Below are 21,484 nucleotides of genomic sequence, written 5' to 3'. Positions count from 1 at the left end.
TTTTTTTTTTTTTTTTTTTTTTTTTTTTTTTAAATTTTACATAAACTAGGAAACTAGGAAAGTGAACTCGCTTAATGTTAAAAGGTGAGGGTTTATATGAAATTGATTTTATTTTATATAAAATTCATACAAACAAGGAATTGAAGCGGAAGGATTTAAAAAATCTTTCATTTTCTCATAAAATGAATTCTCTATAAATTTTGGATAATAGCTGCTTGTGAATAACAACAACAACAATCACTAACAGAGATTATATACATATTTATCTAACTGATATACCGTTTATAGTAATCATATTAGCTGTAGTGGGTTCAGGTTCATAAACTTCATCATTTGTACGCATTTCATAAGGAGCATCATATAATTGCTCGTTGGGTATTTGATCGTAGATATTCTCTGTTAACGAAATTTAAACCAAAAAGGGAAGGAAAAAAGTTTACTTTGTAACTTCAGTTATTAATCTCTTTATATACCTCGACCTATTGTGCGGTTACCATTTGATAGACCCCTACCAGCTCCATGGAATGTATTAAATGTAACCGGTGGTCCATTATCTAAATGCATACGATTATTGGCTTCTAGTGTTGAATAGGACATAACAGCAGCGCTACGTTCATCTTTTGTTTCGGCCGCTTGAACATTTTCCGTATTCTTAACGGGACGCGCCTTGTTGCGATGTATGAAAACCAAGCCAATCATTATTAGTAGAGCAATAATGACGGTTGCCCCAATGGCAATGCCCGTGCCTAGACCTGAACTTTCCTGAGCCTCAGTTGCAACTAATTCACAGCGCGGTTCATCGCCACTCCAAGCACCATCCTCTGTACATTTCCGCAGATACTGGCCAATGCGATTGAAACCGGGCACGCAATGATATTCAGCTGACCCACCATACAAAGTTGTTTCATTTACAACAATAACACGACCATTTTCAATAGGCAAAGGTCGTCCGCAATCTACCGCTAATATAATAAATCAAATATTTCATTAACAAAAAGGAAAACTCAAAAAACTTTTTACTTACGTTTGCAAATCGGACTTTTGCCTGTCCATTTGCCATTCTTTTGGCAAACGCGAGTATCATTTCCGAACAATGTTCGGCCCCTTTGACATCTGAATTTGGCCAGCGATCCTATCGATCTTGCTCCAGCTTCCATAATCAGATTTTCGCTTAATTCCGGTTCCTCACAAGTAATTTCAATGCATTTGGGTGTTTCATGACTCCAAGTACCGTCTTCGGTACATAAACGTCTTGAAACTCCATCCAGTTTAAAGTTAATATCGCACTCATATAAAGCAGCCGCTCCATAATATGTAGCATTAGTGGCCAGAGTCACTTTGCCTCGGTCAATGTTTGATAGAGGGCCACATTCAACATCTTTAGCATTCATTTCGAACAACAAATAATATAAATAATAATTACGAAGAGAAAAGAAAACATTCATACAACATTGAAAACTAGCCACTTGAAGGCTTAACATTCTTTTATATGTAAAAAAAGAAAAGAAAATAAAATAACTTACAAATGCACTCCGGTACTGTACCGCTCCATTGTCCATTATCCTCACAAGTGACTAAAGCTTCACCAACCATTTTATAACCTCTTTCACAGCGATATTTAGCTAAAGCTCCAATTCTAGGGGTGAAATTTTTTACCGATTTCTCTTGAAAACGTAAGCATAGCTTATACAATACCTATAAGTTTGAGCGCTGTTTTGTATTGATTCGGAAGTTCGAATCAATGTACGTCCGTACATGCGATCATTGCCGGTAACTGATAAAAGGCTATGCGGAGCTAAAATCGGTTCCGTGCAACGAATTTCTAAAAGCAAAATACGTTTCTTTAAGAAACAACTGAAACTACAAAAACAAAATTCAGGTAAAAATACCTTCACACTTGGGTGACATATCACTCCAAATTCCAGACTCTAAACAAACTCGTTTAGGTACTCCGCTAAGTTTGTGAGCTTGGCTACAGCTAAATGTTACTTCCGAACCCACAAACGTAGTATTCATTGTGTACTTATGAATGCCATGCGGTATAGGCGTAATAGCTCCGCAATCAATGTCTATCCAATAAACAAGAAGATTGTCAACAAGCAGTAGATTTTACTCTTTGAAATTTACTTACATTCACAGAACGGAGCCTCCGTATTCCATTCGCCAGTGTCCAAGCATTCAAGTACAGAATTACCTCTCAGCACATGACCTGGATCACAGTTGTAAGTAATTTTTGAATGCACGTTATAATCGTAACCGACTACGAATGAGCCAGGCGGCACAGTGGGTGTATCACAGGTAACAAGTTCACATATAGGAACATCTCCAGACCATTTTCCTTCGGTTGTACAATATAACTCAGAGGCACCTTCCAACCAATAATCATCATCGCATTCAAATCGAACCATAGAACCGGCTGTGGTTGTTAAATTCAGTAACATCACAACACCGTGATCAGGACGAGCTGGCGAACCGCAATCCACAAAACGGCAAGACGGCGATTTGCCCGACCATTCACCACCCAAACCGCAAGAGCTTATCTAAAAGTAAGAATAACTATGTAAATGCCTCAGAAAATTCAAAATTGTTCACAAAAATCACATCAGTCTAACTTAAATCATGGAAACTTTAACTTTTTACACCCTACACGACGTGTATATAACGGTATATTAAGTTCATGTCAATATATGCAACACACAGCAGGTCTTGCGATAGACCCAGGTTTTATTATCAAAATCACTTTCGGAATCGATCCAAACGTGTATGTCCGTCTGGTCGTCTTGTATTCAACATACAGATCACAATTTTTGAGATGTTTTGATGAAATTTTTTACACCGACAAATTTTGCCCTAAAGCACAAACGTTAGTGAAAATGGTTCGCACCTAATTACTTTTTCCATCACTTCCCATAAAACGACTTATTTTGAAAAGTCATTACATGAATAATCGTATGAAGCGAAATGGTGTAGGGTATCCTGATATATAGTTGTTTAAGCTAAAGCAAACAACTTTTTATGAAATATTAATTAAACAAAGGTTATCGTAATTATACTGTTATGCTATGTGTGTGTGTGTGTGTGTGTGTTTTTTTTTTTTTTTGTTTGCCAAGAATGCACTTAAACTGCAAAACTTACCGGTTCTCCCACCAACACATAACCCTGCTCGCATTCGTATATTGCTGTCGAGCCTGCTCTACGATCGTTAACCTTAACTGTACCACCAACAATGGTTGGTGGCTCCGGACACCAATCGACTAAACATTCTGGCTGTTTACCTGACCAACCTTCTAGCTCGCAAGTTCTATTCTCATTGCCAATTAATGTATAATTTTCATGGCAACTGTAAGTAGCTTGAACACCATAACTTGTACGCTGCTCAGACATGTGCACTGAACCATGTTCCAATTGTGGCAATGGACCGCAATCGACATCTACAAATAACACGTAAATAACAAGTTTGAAGAATACTTCATATAAATGTTTAACTCAATAACATTTGCATACATTTACAAGTGGGCGCCTTTCCGCTCCACGTGCCATCACCGCGACATAAACGTTCTGCATCGCCGATTAATGAATGACCCTTCGGGCAATTGTATTGAATGCTGCTACCGATTGTATGGTTTTTACCAATGATTGTGGTATTGTGGTATGAATCTGGTGAACCACACAAAAGTGGTGCTGCAAATGGAGCAAAACGTTAACATAATGAAGAAAGGAAGTGAATACGAATATGAAAATGAAAGTAAAATAATTGACTATAAGAGCACAATACAAAATAACACGTAAGTCTGTTTATTTATTTTTTTTTTGTTTTTTTTTTTTGTTTTATTATTTTTTATACTATTCACTTACCATGTTGACATATGAAATGCAAGTAATCCAAATTACAACCTACGTCATTCCATAGCCAATTACGACCGCCATCCAATACCACGCAATTCTGTTCGCCATTATAGTTATTCGGTTGATCTTTACCCCAAGCTGGTTTCTGTACTATTTCACCTGTGTTCGTTCACATAAATGAAATGAGCTCATAATCAAGGTTAAAATGTACAAAAATTAATGCATACATAAATTAACAAAAATGTACTTTTCAATAAAGTGAAAAGCTTAACACCAACAAAATTTTCAACTCATTTCAAATTTTTAATAACTTTCATTTTTTAAAGCACCAACAGAACCCTTTATAAGGCATAGCACATCGCCAAACATAGGCAATTGCTATATACGATATTGTGACGATAGTATTTGACCACAAATATTACAAATTATTAATTGATCGCATGTAAAATTAATTAAAATTTTTGTATGGATTACATGAACCAAATCATATACGGTATAAGTTACGTGAGAGTGCTGACTAAAGGTAGATTTCAAAATATTTACTTCGTTCGAAGAATTCAGGGTTAAAGTATTTGCTAATAATTAGACACTTAACTTGCATGTTTTCTTAAACGAATACTTTATAATAATATTAATAGCTACTAATGCATGTATAATAATAAAAAAAAAAATAAATAAATATTGAACTCAAGGAAAAAAGACTGTTTCCTTTAAGGCATTGTCGCAATACATACAAAGTAATAAAATAAAAAAGTCTAAACTAAAAGAGAAATAAGAAATCGATAGAAATACAATTTAAGTACAGTTAAGTAGATAACGAATTAATCCGAGGGAAAGCAAGCCGGTGACAAAATAAGTATCAGTGGAATAGAAAACTTGCATCGAAAGAAAGGTGAGTCGAAGTTATTAGTAAAATAAAGAGTAAATCTAAACATTATATAAAATGTCAGACGATTGTAAAAAATTGCAAGTTAAGGTTTCGAATAGAAAAACTTAAAGATATGTAAGGTAAGTAAGAGAATTTTAATCGGTCGTAACCGATTCTTTTATACTCCTCATTACTGTGGTCCTAAGAAAAAAGGATAACAACTAAATTTTTATACTCTATACAATAGTGGATTGCCGCGGGTGATTGTTTCTATTTTCAGGATAAAATTGGACAATTTATATGTATGTATTATGTATTATGTAATATATATATATGTATTAAGTTTGTGCGGAACTATGTAACATCGAGATAGGATTAGATTAGACCCACATTTTATTAGAGTAATCGATTCAGAAAATGATTGTGAATCAGTTTGTATGTCTTGTGGTAAATAGTTGATAATTTTCCTTTAATGTACTTACCATTGACCCACTTCCAAGTTCGCGAAGTGATTCCTGGTTCTTTTTGCGCCCCAATCCATACCAGTTGAGTTTTTAAATCTGACTTACGTCGTTCCAGTTCAGCTAAAATATAATCGTTGGCTGGTCCACGAAATTCATGCACTAAATCGCCACCTTTCGGTTTACAGAAACAAAACAAAATAAGATAATTACATTAACCTAACGACAGATCGTCGATGCTTGCCACCCCATGTCAATTAAATATAAAATAATTACGAAATATATTTTTAATGCGAGCGTTACTTGATTGAAAGCATCTTTAGATCACTATCATATTCTTCATAGGCTATAAGTTATAATTTTGGTTGGATTGTATTGTCGATGTGTTTGCAAGCCAAATTGTACCAATCCACTCGCTATAATTTTCAATGATATTCGGAACCGTTGTTGACGAGTACTTTAGATTTATATGTGTTGTGTACAGTAACGTAGTGAATAGAGTTGTAGATAAGTGATGGTTGTTTTTAAACTTAAGTTGTTGCTATCAGCTAAGAACGTATTCAGCTTTCTGCCTTTCAGACCGAAACCTGAGATTTCTACCCTGTGGGTAGAAATATAAAATCGCTGCTTTTGTCTCACTCTATATAACATATAATTCGGATAGACAGTTTGACGAAAGCATTGTAAAATTGATATAGAATAAGTATTTCTATCTTGACTACACTTTCGTAAAGTGTACAAAGGAACATACGTTTGTTGTTTACGATTGACATAATTGCTTTTATCCGTAAAAATATAATATTTGACATTATTTTACATAGTTCAATATCTATTGAATTCTGTTTGGAATTGCTTTCCACCATTAACATACTTCACAACTACTGCTAATATATTATACAAGAGCAATGTTGTGTTGAACTGACAGTAACAAGAACTGTAGTATTTTAGATCTCTTCTAATTGCATTAGTGTGGATGAACTTATCTCTCACGGAGAGAGAGAGAGAGAGGGAGATAGAGAGAGAGAGAGAGAGAGAGGGATATTCATTAAGAGCTTACCAGTTGATTTGCAGATATGTTGAGCTTTCTCGAAATTCTCGCCCTTGGTAACGTGAAACTCATAGCACATCTTCGAGAAGGTAGTTAAAACAGTGTCCACGGCCAAATTAGAGCTTAAGCAACGATCTACCGAGAATTCGTTATTGGTAAAGACTTCCACCTCACATAGGCTAAGACTGCCTTCAACGCCTACCAGCTGTATGGCTACATATTGACCGATTAAAGGTCTGGCACAAGTGAAAGTTTTAGTAATGCCTTCATCTAAAGTGCCTGGATACCACGCACATAAAGGATTCCTTTGCAAATCTGCACTACTATTGCCGACACGAATTTCGAGATCTTGCAACGGTTGATGGCCACAACAACCCCTTGTTGTTATCCGCACAATATGCACAGCCTGTGGCGTTAATAAATCAACCCGCCACCACGGTGACGGTTCTTTTTGAGTTTCCGAACATTGTTGACCGTCAGGATTTTTATTGCCTTGCTCGCCATCATTGGCATATTGAGCTGGACCCGCTCGCGTATATGAGCTTTGATTAACAGGTTTACGATACGCCACATTTGTACCACAAAACGGTAATTCTTTATCCCAACCAGTCCGGGAATCACATTTGATTTTCACTGGGCCAAAAAGTTCATAACCGGCATCACATTCATACTTGGCCTCAATAAAACCGGAATCATTAGATATTGTTTGAACTTTGGCATTAAGTGGTACCGCTGGGGGACCGCATACTATAAAAATACAATGATAACAAAAAAACAAGACACTCATTATTAAGCTTTATTTATAATTCAGTCAATACAATAAAAAAAAAGAAGAAGAAGAAAACACAAAACTATACAAAGCGCTATTTCAGACATTTCTCAAGTGAATGAACTTTTCTTCCTTTTTTAGTAAATGCTTCACGAAAAGATGTTAAGCACCTGAACACATCTATCTATCTATCTATCTATCTATGTATCTATCTGTAGAAGAGTGAAGAACTTAACATTATTTATCGCTTACTCTAAATATGCACACCTAACTCACGCAGCTTGTTGATTTTAAAAATTACTTATAAATGCCGTTACGTTTGTTTATTTTATTTAAATATTTTATTGAAACTCTAGTGTGGGCTGTTTTTTTTCTTTTTTTTTTTTTTTTAATAATGACTGTTAACTTACATTATAAAAAAAAATTTTTTTTAAGTATGTTTTTTCTTTTCTCTTTCAATTTTTTTATTCCGTCCCTCTATCGTAAATGTAATCACAAACTGTGTTATTGTTATGCGTGAATATTTGCATTCATTGTTGTTTGCATTTTCTCACAATAATTACAACAATTTGATGGAATTCTTAGCTGCTTTAGAATTGCGTTGTGTGAAAGTTGATTAGTAGTTAAAATTATGATTATTAATATATTTATAAATATGTGATAATAAAAAATATTTAAATTTGCATTTAAACAATCGCAAGACTTTTGAAAGATAATAATGAGAAATATTGTAAAGTTCTTTCTAGACTTTTGTGAAACAAAAACCAAATGATAACTGTATAAAAGAACGGAAACGCCTATCAAAAAGAACATATATATATATATATATTGCGAAAATTTAAAATATTTCAAAAAATTGCATATTTTTCATTCAGTTTGTGGCAAGCTTTGGTCATTCATTTAGAAAAGGTTTTCGCAAATCTTTGAATCGTCAATACTGCGACTAAGATCGTATCATGGCAAATTTCAGTTCTAGAAAATGCAAGCTAAACAAGTAAGAAAATTATATACGGTTGTGATCGAATATTTTATACCCATTACCCTTATCCTGGGAAAGAAGTAAATTTTCATGCTCTATGATGTTGAATGGGCGCGAGTCGTTTTTTCTATTTTCAAAATTAAAGTTTTTGTCACATAGACGTGTGTGTGCGTTGTAGACGGGTCCTTTGAATGGTTTACGTTATTTTGCAATTCTTTTGCAAGCGTATACAAACGGGATAGTGTTTGCCTTAGATACTACATAGTTGGTTGGATGGACAGATTCATCCATGAAAAACCGGGACATGATTAGATGCATTCCGAATTTGAAACTGGCCAAGAATTTATATAATTTAGAGAGTTTTTCAAGCTTGTTTTTGCGCGTTATGAAGATATTGAAAAAACAATTACGATTTTCTACTCTATAATATTGGGTAGACGTGGTCAGTTTTCTCCATTTTACCATTTGCAGGTACTACAGCATCGCTTATAGAATATACGTTCAAATTTTTATAAAATCAATTTCTTAATCCTTTTGAAAAATAAGACGTTCTCAGCTTACGTGATACTGTAGACGCATTTGCCAATGCCAAAATGCGTGCAAGAATTTGCACTCAACTCAATTTTGAAATCGATAGTTTAATTAAGTTAGTTTAATAGCTTTTGGGCCAAGAGGATAGCAGAACAATCGCACAAATGAATATGCGTAGAAGTTGATGCTGATCACGAATGTATGCACTTTATGGCTTCCCTGATGCTTCCTTGTGGGCATTGTAAACGTTTCGGCAAAATGAATATACCCCTCATCCCTCGGCAATGACTAAAATAAACCAACGAATTACAATATAAATTTTCAAGTTCGGTTCCCATCAAGAAAGCAAGTAAAAATATTATAGTCAGGCAAGTTCAACTATTGAATGCGCTACAACACTTCATACAATATTTTTATTTTTAAATTTTTCATTTACCTACATGATAAAGTTATGAAAATGATATCTTGTTGCGATGCGAAGAGACTTGAAAATTTCACACAAATGATGTATAAGATGTTCGCTCTAATGACACTCGTTTTTCGCAGCCTTTTTCCATTTTGTAGGAAAATGTGTAGTCAACCTGATCTGTGCTTCGTGCAACCGTTACCCCTTTTAACAACAGACAACGACTCAATTAACAGAATTTATTATTAGTATATGAAAACTTCCATTCTACTGCGAGAGCTGTAATAATAGGCGGCTTGGAAGATTGAAGGATAATTTTTATCAACAGTAATCATATTGACTTGTACCGGACTACTTCCCGATGAAGAAAAAGCACAATGCGAGTAGTTATTGAGAATGTCAGTATTTGCCCGCCTGCAATTACTATAGACACTCAATATTTGACATTGACATGTGAAGTTACTGAGGTAGTCAGAGAAGGCATTGCAGGGTTGGTGCTTGTTTCTTGTACTTTCAAAATCTGTAGGAAAGAATTGAACTGGCAGGAAGTACGAATAACCCAACTACGCAAGTAATTATGGCAAAAGTGGCGTAATGCCTATAGTGCGTTATAGAGCAAACAATGAATCCACGTGGATCAGAATTCCCCTCCCGATAAATCGCATGGACAAAAAATAGTCGTAACCATTCTTCAACGCGTATAGAAAGTTGCCGTAAGAGGATGCGGAAATCGTGACTGCTGGGTACAATTCCATGGAGAGTATTCAAGGCCACTAAATAATTAGAGCAGCTAGAGGCGTCGCCTTACTCAAAGGAGAAAGTTTAGGCCATACCCAAACTTTCATGTCAGATACTCCACTTTGCCCTTTAAGCGATGCAGAATGTTCTTGCGAATTGCGTGACGCAGTTTATCGCTGGCATAAAATTCATAAGCTAATGGGTGATTAAGTGTTTGCGAAAAGTTCGAGAGCTGATTTACACGGCATATAGTTTCCCCGTTTTACTTCCACCCATTTACCTATGTGTACTTCTTGGCCACTGATTGCCTTCGTGAGAAAATCAATTCTTTAAGAAAGAAAAAAAAAAAAAAAAAAAATCGATTCTGTGGAAGTAAAATTTGATCACATCTAATACAGTAAATGGATGCGATAAAAATATAGCATGGGAGAAAAAGCCTGAGAATTAATAAAATTATCAAAACGTTTTGAATAAACACTAATAAGTATATGAATCATAATGAATCACCTACTTTACCGGTTTCCTTTTGGGGGTTTCTGCAATAACCTACAAAACACATACAAATACTAAAATATCATGACTTGAAGTCATGTTTTTTTTTTTTTTTCGTTTTTTTTTATTTTGTTTTTGCAAAAAGAACCACCTGCAAGTTATATTTAAAATTTCAAAATTTGTTACAAATTTTCAGTACTCACACATATGCACTTAACACATTTACATAACATTCATGAATAATACATTATCCTTTTTGCTATTTTCTTTTCTTTTTTTTTTTTTTTTTGGATTTTATTTTTGGATTTTATTTTTATTATTATATATACCTTTTTATGTTGAACAACAAGTGTTGGCGTGCTTGTCTTTATTTAAGCTGCTTTTCGGTAATATTGTTGTTGTGTATTTAAAGAATAGCAATAAAATCTCACCTACAACTAAACTTGCAATGAAACTGAAGTAAAACGCTTAATAAAATCGTTAAACACGAAAACTTATTCAATAATTTTCCCCATTTACGTATCGAGCGATCTTATTTTGCTCTTAATTTATCTTTAGCTATTTCTTGGTCAAAAAATGCTTTTTTTAATTTTAAAAAACTAAAAAAAAAAACAAAAAAATAAAAACGCAAACCCAAAACGTTAATCACGCTTTTCATGTTAAAAGGTTCAATAAACTTTCTAGATGGTGTTTTCAATTTTTAAACAAAACCAAAATAAAAAAAAAACCAAAAAAAAGAAACTGAAAGGTGTGGTTACGTTATGCAGACTTTTAATTTTTTGTTTTTCACTTTGCTGTGCTAACAATTGCAATTTTTCAATTACAAAATATGAAATAGAAAAAAACAAAAAAAAAAAAAAGCGACAAAGACAAGACTATAAATGATACGTATTTTTCAAAATCTAATGACAATTAATTGCATACTTCCTTGGCAGGTTTTTTTTTTTCTTAATGTGATGTAAGTGATAATAACCCAATTACATAAAAAAACGTAAAATAATTGTTTTTCGTTGACTCTTAAGTACAGATTTGCAAAAACTAACGCGATCTCATATAAAGCAACACTACCTTTAAGTCGTACATCCTAACAACGGTTAGCATAATTCTGTTTGTATTATGTAAGATCTACTGGTTAGTGTTAAAGTAAAATCTGCTATTTATGCAGAATTGCAAAAGAAATAATTGCTTGAGCAGATTAAGGCATAAAGCGGTAGTGGCTTAAAATAGTTCCTTTTGATAGATATAAGCATTTCCCGCTTATGTTTAACTTGTACAGACTCTTAGATTAGTTACAGTTATTGCAAAAATGTTGAGAAATAATTGCTGTCTTGAGCTCAAATGTAGATGCGATGGTAAAGCATCTTCTAAGCAATCTTCGTGCTTAGCTGTCACATCACAATTTCCAAAAATACTCTTAACTTATTATTCTTTCTTTTGTTCGAATATAGTTACCAACGAGGGAAATGGATGCCTAGACTGAAAAACAAAGAATAAATTAGGTTAAATCGCTCATTCATTTCTCTACGCACCACAATGTGTGTATCAGAATTGCGTAATAACCGCGGCGCATGTACATAAATAGACATGAGTGCCACCCCATCTGTCCATTTGTGGATAAACAAGATAAACAGGTACAAATTATATTAAGTTTGTACAGATGTATGTAACATCTAAAAGAACTTAAGATAGATCCAACTGAAATTATGCCAATTTGGTTGATTTAAAATCATATTCTGTACCGATCCAAGCTTGTTGATCATTACACCTTTGCATGCAACGTATACGAAAAGCGGTATACTGGTAGCTTTTGCCTAAAGAACTCTTATAAAAAATGAATTGGATCGGGCCATTTTTATTACCATTCGCTTTTATTCGAAGAAGTTATTATATACCGATAGGAAAATCGGTGAGTAATAGCATTTAGGCATTCTAATTAATCTAAAATATTCCGATCGGAAACGTCAATTTTTTATATCCCGTCCAGGAGTTTCTTGCGTAAACTGAGCCATCATATGATAAAAGGGTCTAAACTGAACCATAATAATAACTTGACATAAAAATTAACTTAACCAAATTTGGACCATATATGCAACTTTGTAGTATCTGTGGTACACATTGTGGAAAGATGGGCATAACGTCTAAAAATTTGCCAGAGAATCTGAAAAACTTTTCAGACAAGACGTCTGCACCAAACCCATACATCTATATAACAAAAGCATTGAACTCTTTTGCTTTCCGTTGCTATTCATAAAGAACGAGATATGCACCATATAAATTTAAAAAAAAAACTGGCACGCCCACCGTAATTTATAAATTATGAAAACTTAGTTCTTCTGGTTAAAACTTCGATTTATTTATCTTTCCTTCCTGACTATAGATCTAGAAATAATTTAATGGATGGTTAAACTCGTTTTAATCTCTCTCGTTCATTTTAAATATTGTGTACACAAATAACTAAAGGTTAACTTTTAGTCACGGTTTAAATCACCACAATCCGTCAAACATTTAGCTTAAACTATATACAGTATACAACAGTATACAACAGTATATACAGGTAGCATAACATATACGATTGATATGTAAAGCGAATAAATTTTCTTTTTCTTTTTTGCTGTCAAATATTGAAGAGAACCTAATCGCTAGGGCTTATGAATTCAGTTTCGATCAAACAGAACTTTTTCTTTTGTTAAAAAACTTACGAAAAACGCGGTTCTATAGCTAGGATTAGATACAAAACAAGTAAGAAAGTGATACTCGGCTGCGGCCGAATCTCATGCATACATGCCCCTTCATTTTACTTATTGTCATAAAAAACTGAACAGTATAAAGTATTTACGTTTCACCTTTTATTTCGTTGAAAGGTATAGGTACGTAGAGTTTATCTACCAGTACCGTAACGTTGACCATGATTAGTTTAAAATTAATACACTTAGACATTCGCGTTCGATTCTTCAAGCCCTTTTATATGACGTCCATATCGCTGATTTTTATTTTAGAAAAAATTAATCCAGCAGATCCCGATGTCTACTCTCACGATCTTATTCCAAAGTTAGCCCATTTTTGGGCAGATTTTTCAATAGCAACCCGTGGGTAAAAGCTTCCAATATCTTCCGATATCTTCATTTTTGCGATCAGGAGAGTGCCAACAACAAACACCACACAGGCAAACAGGCAGACAGACATGGCTTGATCAATTCAGAATTGCACGCTGATCAAGAATGTGTGTACTTTATAGGGTGCCTCCTTCTGGATGTTACATATATTATGAATTAGTGTACCACCACCTTTCAGTTTGATTAAAACGGAATGCTTCAAGTTTAGTGCTTTGGTTACGGTATTTGTAATTCCTCTCTTCCATTTTGTTATCATTTTATTACAAAGGTGACGATAGACGTATACGAAATATGTTTCCAGCACTTTTGATTTCAATAAACTCAATTCTTTTATATAGAAGTCTGGCGTAAGTTTGAATCATAGATTAACACGTATCTAGCACTTTTTCTCGGTAAACAATAATAAAAGACTGTTAATATTATAAATAATTATTCTCCATTTAGTTTTAACTTTTACACCAACAAGGAAAGTCCTTATCTTATGGCGGTTTCATGGCTATTCAGAAATCTAATTCAATTTGCTTCTGTTATAGATAGGCACCAAATGTTGGAGAATATGAGAATTGTTATCACTTTGTAACCAGGTTATAAAAAACGTAATAAAAAAATCAAAGGTTGATATGTACTTAATACTTTTCCATTCATTAATTCATTTGAATTATTTCATAAGTCATTCATAAAAGTGCCTGAAGTGTGTGATCAAGAGAAGAAGTTTTGATGATTTTCTTGTCAGTGTCGTAAGATGTGGACTGGCGGTTAACGAAAAGCAAGCAAAAGCAAGGCCAAGCAAAAAACGAAGAGTTTGATGAGAAGTGCATCTATTGTGGTAATCCTAATTGCAAAAAGCCATGGGTTAGACCAGGAAGAGCCATTCACATCGACACCGAAGCGGATTATTCACGACGTGGAGGGCGTTACGAACTGCTATAAAAAATAATAAAACTGTCACTGCAAATGTCTACCGACATCAAATTTGCCAAATGGAACAATGTATTACCGGCAAAAGCGACTAACAGATGCAAAGTCATCCGTTTGCATGGCAACGCTCGGCCAATAAGTTTCAAGAGTTGTCAAGGATACACTGTTGCAGCTCGAATGGGAAGTTCTAACCCAACCCAGCGTCCGCATGGCTCGGCTGGCATGCAGTTATACGAATCGAATATCAAAAGCATTTGATCAAGCAAATGTCAAATCGCCGAAAGACATTATACGCAACTCAATACATAATTTAAACTATTTAATATGTAAAACGCATAAAAGTAAGGCAATAATTAATAACAACATTTTTTGTTATCTGGTTATGTTATTAAAACTTATAGGCAGATAAATGGGGTTTTAAATAAGTGATAAACGTAAAATGAAAAACATTTTTCTAAGAATACTTATAACTAACTAACTATAGCTGATAATAATATTGAATTTCGTTTAAAGCATGTATGTATTTGTTTAACGTGATTGATTTTTGCCAGTTATTCATGTATTCTATGTCAGTAGCGAAACAAATGCAAATGATACGTTATTATGGGTGTTTACGATCTATGTCCAAGCATTAAACTGTGCGTATATGTGTCTGGGAATTTAAAAACCAAACAAAATTACATGATGCTTGACTAAACGCTAACGAAATATACTGCAAGCACATTGTTTGACTATAAATGGTGACACACTTTGTAGACACTTTATTGTATGTAATCTGGCACAGATTTTGAAAAGTCACGTCTACAGTCATTTTTTCTACAAATATTTTTTTCTCCTCTTTTGCTTTTTTTTTTTGTTTTAGTTTTCATATACGCACACTCTACGTTATGGACTACAGTAGTGCGTAATATGAAAAGTTCAAGTTATACTAACAAACGTTTTTTGTGGGAAATATGTTAAAAATATAAACAAATCGATTAAATGCGATATCGTACGAATTTTAAAGTGATTATCGCCAAACCCAATTAGTTGAGGAAAGCAACGTAAGTTTTAACGCGCGTAGCTATTGATGCTGGTAATGAACATAAATACTTGCTTTAATGGTTAAGACACTAGAACCAGCATTTCATAATGTTTCAGTTATGAGAACATGTTACGACGTCTTGGAATGGATAAGATATATATCGGAAGTATCGATAGAAAAAATTATGAGCTTCGAGTTTTTTAAAGCGAAGTAAAAGTACCTCACTATATACCATAGGCGCATCTTGTATCCGTAAACGTAGTAAAACACAATTTACATATGTGCAAGAGCAAGAGCTTCCAAGCTTCCAAGTCTCGTTTTGGGGCTCCCGAACAAGTACAACGAAGAACTTGGATGACGAAAGAACGAAAGTATATCGAACACCATCGTTTATCTTGAACGTCGGTGTAACTTAAGTTGGGCTGCAATTGGCAAGTATTCCGCAGAGAGAAAAGAGATAAACTCGCTCGTTCTTGAGTTCTTTGTCGGCGCATTTTAGGCCAGTCTTTCAATTTTACATCCTATAATTCTTATTGCTCTCTCCCTCTCTAACCACTGTGCCTAGGTGTATAACGGACATCTGCTAAATGGCCGATCAAACGTAAAAAAAAGTGGAAAACAAAGAAGAACACAATTTCCCCAGCCATTCAGCCCATAATCTGCTGCGTTAAATACACAACATGTCACACTCACGCCGCATTTATTGCAAATTTGAAATGAGTGAATGCGTTGGATCTATGGACAAGTCTGACACTCGGTTTTCACTTCATCTGCATAAATCATGTACAACTTTTAGCTTCTATTGGGAAGCGGAATTATATTCTCCTTGGATACTGATTCGTGAGACTTTATCTGTATTAAGAGGGTAAGTATTATAGATTAAAGGAACACATAAGACCTAGAAAACGAAGTTAGATTAAAAAAAAATAAACAACAGATGATAGAAAGGCAGGCAAGTAGCAGATAAAGCCAAATCTTGTTTAAATCTCTGAGCTTATATGTATATTTTTAAAGGTCCGCGAGCGTGCTTGTCGGCGTTACAAATAGAGAGGGGAAGGTCATAAATAGTTTTAGAAATACTGCTGATGGCCATGATAATTACCTCTTCGAGTGTATTTGCCTAGCAGGAAAGCCTCAATTCCTCCAAAAAAATAAAATAAAAAGAAGAATGATGCGCGCGCGCTTCTTATTTGCTAACTTACAGTCACGAAGGGGACTAGTCAAGTGAATTTAAGTTGTCAACTGATATTCAATATTATATCTCTGACCGATATTGCGACTCGCTGCTGCGGACAACTTACAGCAGCGAATAGTTTCCCCAGGTTTAACTATTAATGAACTAAAGTGACCGCGAAGGCGAACGGGGGGTGGGGCGTTGTAGACAATGTTTTCCAAAAATACTACATACTTGAGCAGATGGACCGATGGGCACATGCACAAACGGGACCTGCTTAAGTACATGAACATATTATATTATTGGATAGTTGTGGTCACTTTTCCGCATTTTCACAGAAATGCTGCAGCATCGTCCATGGCATACACATGTCAAGTTTATTAGTTTATGAGTAACGAGCAAAAACAAATTTTTCATTTTATTCCAAGAACAGAGGTGTCCTTAGGTTACGTGATGCTGTAGGCATGTCGTTTGGTCAATTTGGCCCATTTTCAATACCAACCTGCATGCAAAAGCTTCCAATATTTCTAACCAACTTACATTGCAACAGACAGGAGACAGACGGACAGACAGTCTAAATCGATTCAGAATTTGGCGCTTACTGAATATATGCATACATTATGGGGTCTCTAAAGTTTTGCTTCTGAACTTTGCCTTCGGTGATGGGTATAAAAAAACATTGACTAGAATTTGAGAAACGCTGCACTTGCAAATAAAAAAATTTATCATTCAACCATATGGTAATTTTTTTTTTCTCTTTTTATTTTTAATCGAAATAATCTAAACAAACTTGTTGTAACCAACAGACTTCCTGGGTTTTTTTTCACTACTGGTTTCCAACTGAAAACTCAATTGTAAGTTCAATATTCCCAACAGCAAAATATTTCCTTGGAATATAATCTCTCCTCATACACATAACACACACATAAATAAATATGTAAATGGATGGCGATGATGACGTTGGTGATAATGTCGATTGTTACTTTAAGCTTTTATGCGTTTTCCATATTACATTGAAAAGCTAAACAACTTTATAATAAATTTGTGATAAAAATAATGCCATTTTATCGGTTAAAACCATTCAGACGAATAGCATTCAAGTGATATTCGCAACATTTTTAATGTTTTGCAGATGTAAAATATGCTCGTTACCGCTTGAATACTGATCGATTGTTTCAATTTTTCGCTTTTTACTACCATCGAATTTGTGCAATGTTTGCAATACACGATTAAGCCAACCTTGCTGTCGAATCGCGAGACCTCGTTTACCAAAAAAAAAAAAAAAATAATAATATAAAATTTTTTGCTCTTCATTTCCGTCATGTTAGGGAGCAACACAACTCTAGATTTTTCCAAAAACTTGCATTTTTTGCTTACTTCGTCGAATGATTGCTTAAACCGTTAAAAGGATAATTGTGGACGTGGAAAGTTTTCAAATGGACGACAAATTTTATTTGTAATATAAATGTGTCTACCATCTGACCTCGTACCTTTTGAAATTTGATCATAAAATCTATATGATGTCTGTCACAATGTCGAAAGGTTGGAGTGTCACTTAAAAGTTAGCTACTTTGGCAATAATGAGCGGGGTTTCTATCTTCATCCGACAGACGCTCCACAGACGTTTACCTTAAAGACTAAATACTAAAGTACTAAAACCCTTATGAACACCGACGGGGAGACGAAATGGTCTGATCTTATGCCCTGAGTCACCTTTTACTCTGCCCTACCTAAGATCTTCACAGTCCAATGAAGCCTTACAGGGTTGCAATTGCAAGAAAGGTTAAAAGTTGTATAGCGGTACCCAAGTACTTCAAGCTTTAAGCATGATTTTGCAAAATTACAGACATTTTCATTTCTTCCCCATTCGAATTCCTTACAATATCTATAAAATGAAACTATATAGGGAATCGAACACTGAACGATCTAATTCCAATACTCATCAATCATACAAAAGTCCATATTTTTAATTTGCCAGCGTGCTGCTGTAGCTACCGGTATATACGTAGTGCCCCTTAAGTTGAAGTTGCTTATCGAGATTGGCTTCAGTGTTGCTATTTTTTCATAATTTTCAAAGAGATTTTAAAGACAAGATATGGCTCTTTTTTTTTTTGAAAGCTGCCAGAGCGGTGTAAGATATTCGCTCTTATTTACTAAAAAAGCCAAGACTTTTGCATTAGTTTGTGTTATTATCTATGTGCATAAAAGTGCTGGCATGTACTTTTCAGAAGCGAAAAGGATTCAAAGACCGTAAAGGACTCTTTTTGTGAGACACGATATCACACACATTGCGCATTCAAATATTATCTGCATTCTACATGTCCGAGCGCCACCCGCTTAAAGTGGTTAATTCGTACCGTACCGTACCGTATACCGAAATTAAGGGAAGTCTGTGTCATGTAATTCCAAATTTATTGAAAATATTGTCTCCTTTCATATTGAGTAGTAGTGAGTATACAAATTCAATCTTCACCGAACATAAATTCTTTTTTTTTTTTTTTTTTTTTTTTTAAAATTTTTTGGTTTTTTTGGTAATATTTCATTGGTTTTTTTTTTTTTTTTGTTTTTTTTTGTCTCTTTTTTTCTTTCTTATTGTTGCTGTTGTTGGTAATATGTAACTAAACATTCAGATATAAATAAATGATTGTGCATCGGGTCTGTGGACAAGGAAAGTAAAATCCACAAGATGGTTAAGTGAATTGTTTTTAGTTTATTAACTTAGCGAAACATATGTTATATTGCAGGCAAATTTGAATACGTTATTTAAAAAGAGAAGACAAAAAAAAATTGAATGTTTTTTACTTTTTACTATTATAGATATTTTGCTTGGCAAACTTTGCGGTAATTATAAGCTTCCGTTTATTGGTAAACGACAGTTAATTGGTTTTCATTTTCTTTATATGCATATATGTAGCTTGTCTTTGTCTCGCTAGTCTTACAGATATGTGCATAGCGATAATTAGTATATTAAGTGACTATAGTTTCGATTTTTATCGATTGTAAAGCAATCCATTTCGATCGTTATAATAATTAACTGCTATTATTTATCCATATATCTACACATATGCGGTAATAGGTAGGTGGTGCTACTTTTTACTTTTTTTTTTTTTGTTATTTTTGTTTTATTGCTAATGTTATGAAAGTTGTATATCTGGTGTGATGTAAACGTTTATGAAATCTTTGGCAATATTAGCAATACATTAGAATATGAGAACGGACAACAAGGTAGAAAGCACTAAACTACTTTTTAATTATTTCGACTATTTTCCTCTTCAATAATGAATACTGAATGCTTATATTGTTTATGATAATTTCTTTATTAAGTTGTTACGGACGAATGTAAAACGCAGAAGGGCCTAAGAACAGACCAACATTTTATTGTCTAAGCTTGCCTGTCCGTCTGTCCGCATAAATTTGTGTTCAAGACATAGATCGCAAGTTTTAAAATATTTTGATGAAATTTGGTACACTAACTTGCTTTGAACGAACGCTATTGAATAGAGTATGGATTGGTTCACTTTTTCAACTACTCCCCATATAACGTCCTAGTTTGAAAAGTCATTATAGGAAAGAAACTTGCCATTTTTAAAATTGCTTGACAAAACTTCTTCTGTAACAGTATTTGGACATTTGGACCAGGTCGTAGGTCGATTTTTTTGGATATCACTGCATATAAGGTTTCGTTCAATATACGGGATTGCCTGAAAACTACATATTTGCATGAAGACAAAATGATGTGGGGTGTGTAATAGTCGGCCTTGCCGGATAGACAGATTTTTAATCTCGGAAAGGAAAGATCCGAGAACAATACCAATCGTGATATTATCCTTTAAAAATTTAATCAAAGAAAAAGTGAAAATTTTCTCAATAACTTCTGAATCCCATGTTACGACAATGAATGCTCTTACGCTTTGTAATTCCTTTGCAAGAATTTTAAACGAGAACTTTCTATTTGAAAAGTTTTCTAAATATCCATTCGGTAAATCCCTTGACTTTCGAATAGAGAGAGAGAGAGAGAGAGAGAGAGAGAGAGAGAGAGAGAGAGAGACCGATTATAATTAATTTGCATTAAATTATTTGTCCCCACTAGCAAGTCGTGTCAACACGTGAACAATGTAAAAGTAAGTTACACTCTTTATTGTAGATATCACACTCGATATCCTTGCTCATAGATCAATAACACCAGATATATATATATATATATATATACATATATATATATAAATATATAAATAACTTATTATATATGTATTTCTTGTTTTTTTGCTCACTTGACTTGCAAACAACTATCGGCAATCTCATATTAGTAAGGAAGCAAGTAAATAATATTTTAAAATGTATTTTTTTCTTTTTTTTCTTCAGAATTTCTCTGACATCATTTCTCAACTTTATTAAATTTTCGCATAATCTAGCATAGCAGAGATTCATTAATTTGTAGCGAAAATCAAGTTTGATTACTATTTCAAGGTTTCCTAAGCAACTCGAAAAAGTTAACTGGTCAATATTGAGGTTAGCACTCGCAATCGCCGCACGCCAACCGGAGCCATTTAAAGTGATCAGCGTTTCGATGATTAAAATCTTTTCAAAAACAAAATTCATAAGTCACTTTCACTAAAAGCACTGCTCCCGTATATAACGCATAAAATTTTTTTGGTTTTGCGAAGCAATTTTACTTTTGAGATAGAAATAAGGAAAAGCAACGAAATCGAAAGTATATATTTTTGCTTTCGATATTCGAAAAATAAGAAGAGATTTCTCATAGATCACAGATCTGAATCAACACATTCGCAAAGTGTCGACAGATATGTCAAGTTTTAAGTAATTTAAGAAAAATTCATTTATCCGATATATAAACACGGAAGCAAAACAACTGTAAACGTCACCTTTTAGAATTTTCTCATAATATTACAAGCCTTGGCTCAACTAAAACTTTCTCTTTTTTTCTTTATTAATGTTTCTTGTTGACCTTCAAGCAAATTGTGATACAGTTTTACAGATCTACATAATACTGCTTCTAATGGTTCATTTCTTTTGCTCCAAAATTTCCAAGTTTTATAAACATTTTTTTTTCGATTAATATCAGTTAAATAATGAGATATTTTTTATAATCGATTTGC

The 21,484-nt window shown here is 33.9% G+C and overlaps 1 protein-coding gene across 1 annotated transcript in view; it reads right to left on the bottom strand.

The window, feature by feature from the left end:
- Nucleotides 1-32: 32 nt before the first annotated feature.
- Nucleotides 33-21,484, bottom strand: part of LOC119644800 (CUB and sushi domain-containing protein 1) — a 39,912-nt gene continuing 18,460 nt past the window's right edge. Inside the window, exons 2-13 of the mRNA XM_038044537.1 lie at nucleotides 6,233-6,970; nucleotides 5,197-5,349; nucleotides 3,856-4,005; nucleotides 3,505-3,681; nucleotides 3,136-3,431; nucleotides 2,132-2,540; nucleotides 1,890-2,069; nucleotides 1,696-1,822; nucleotides 1,524-1,636; nucleotides 1,025-1,378; nucleotides 474-962; nucleotides 33-396 (exon numbers count right to left, since the gene is read on the bottom strand). Of these exons, the coding sequence (XP_037900465.1) occupies nucleotides 263-396; nucleotides 474-962; nucleotides 1,025-1,378; nucleotides 1,524-1,636; nucleotides 1,696-1,822; nucleotides 1,890-2,069; nucleotides 2,132-2,540; nucleotides 3,136-3,431; nucleotides 3,505-3,681; nucleotides 3,856-4,005; nucleotides 5,197-5,349; nucleotides 6,233-6,970 (3,320 nt within the window). The 3' untranslated portion in view covers nucleotides 33-262. The remainder of the gene's footprint in view (nucleotides 397-473; nucleotides 963-1,024; nucleotides 1,379-1,523; nucleotides 1,637-1,695; nucleotides 1,823-1,889; nucleotides 2,070-2,131; nucleotides 2,541-3,135; nucleotides 3,432-3,504; nucleotides 3,682-3,855; nucleotides 4,006-5,196; nucleotides 5,350-6,232; nucleotides 6,971-21,484) is intronic.

This window comes from Glossina fuscipes, unplaced genomic scaffold (genome assembly GCF_014805625.2).
Source record: "Glossina fuscipes isolate IAEA_lab_2018 unplaced genomic scaffold, Yale_Gfus_2 0, whole genome shotgun sequence".
In the NCBI taxonomy this organism is placed as follows: Eukaryota; Metazoa; Arthropoda; class Insecta; order Diptera; family Glossinidae; genus Glossina; species Glossina fuscipes.
Note: the sequence above shows the minus strand (reverse complement) of the source record. Positions and strands in the feature narration are given on the sequence as shown.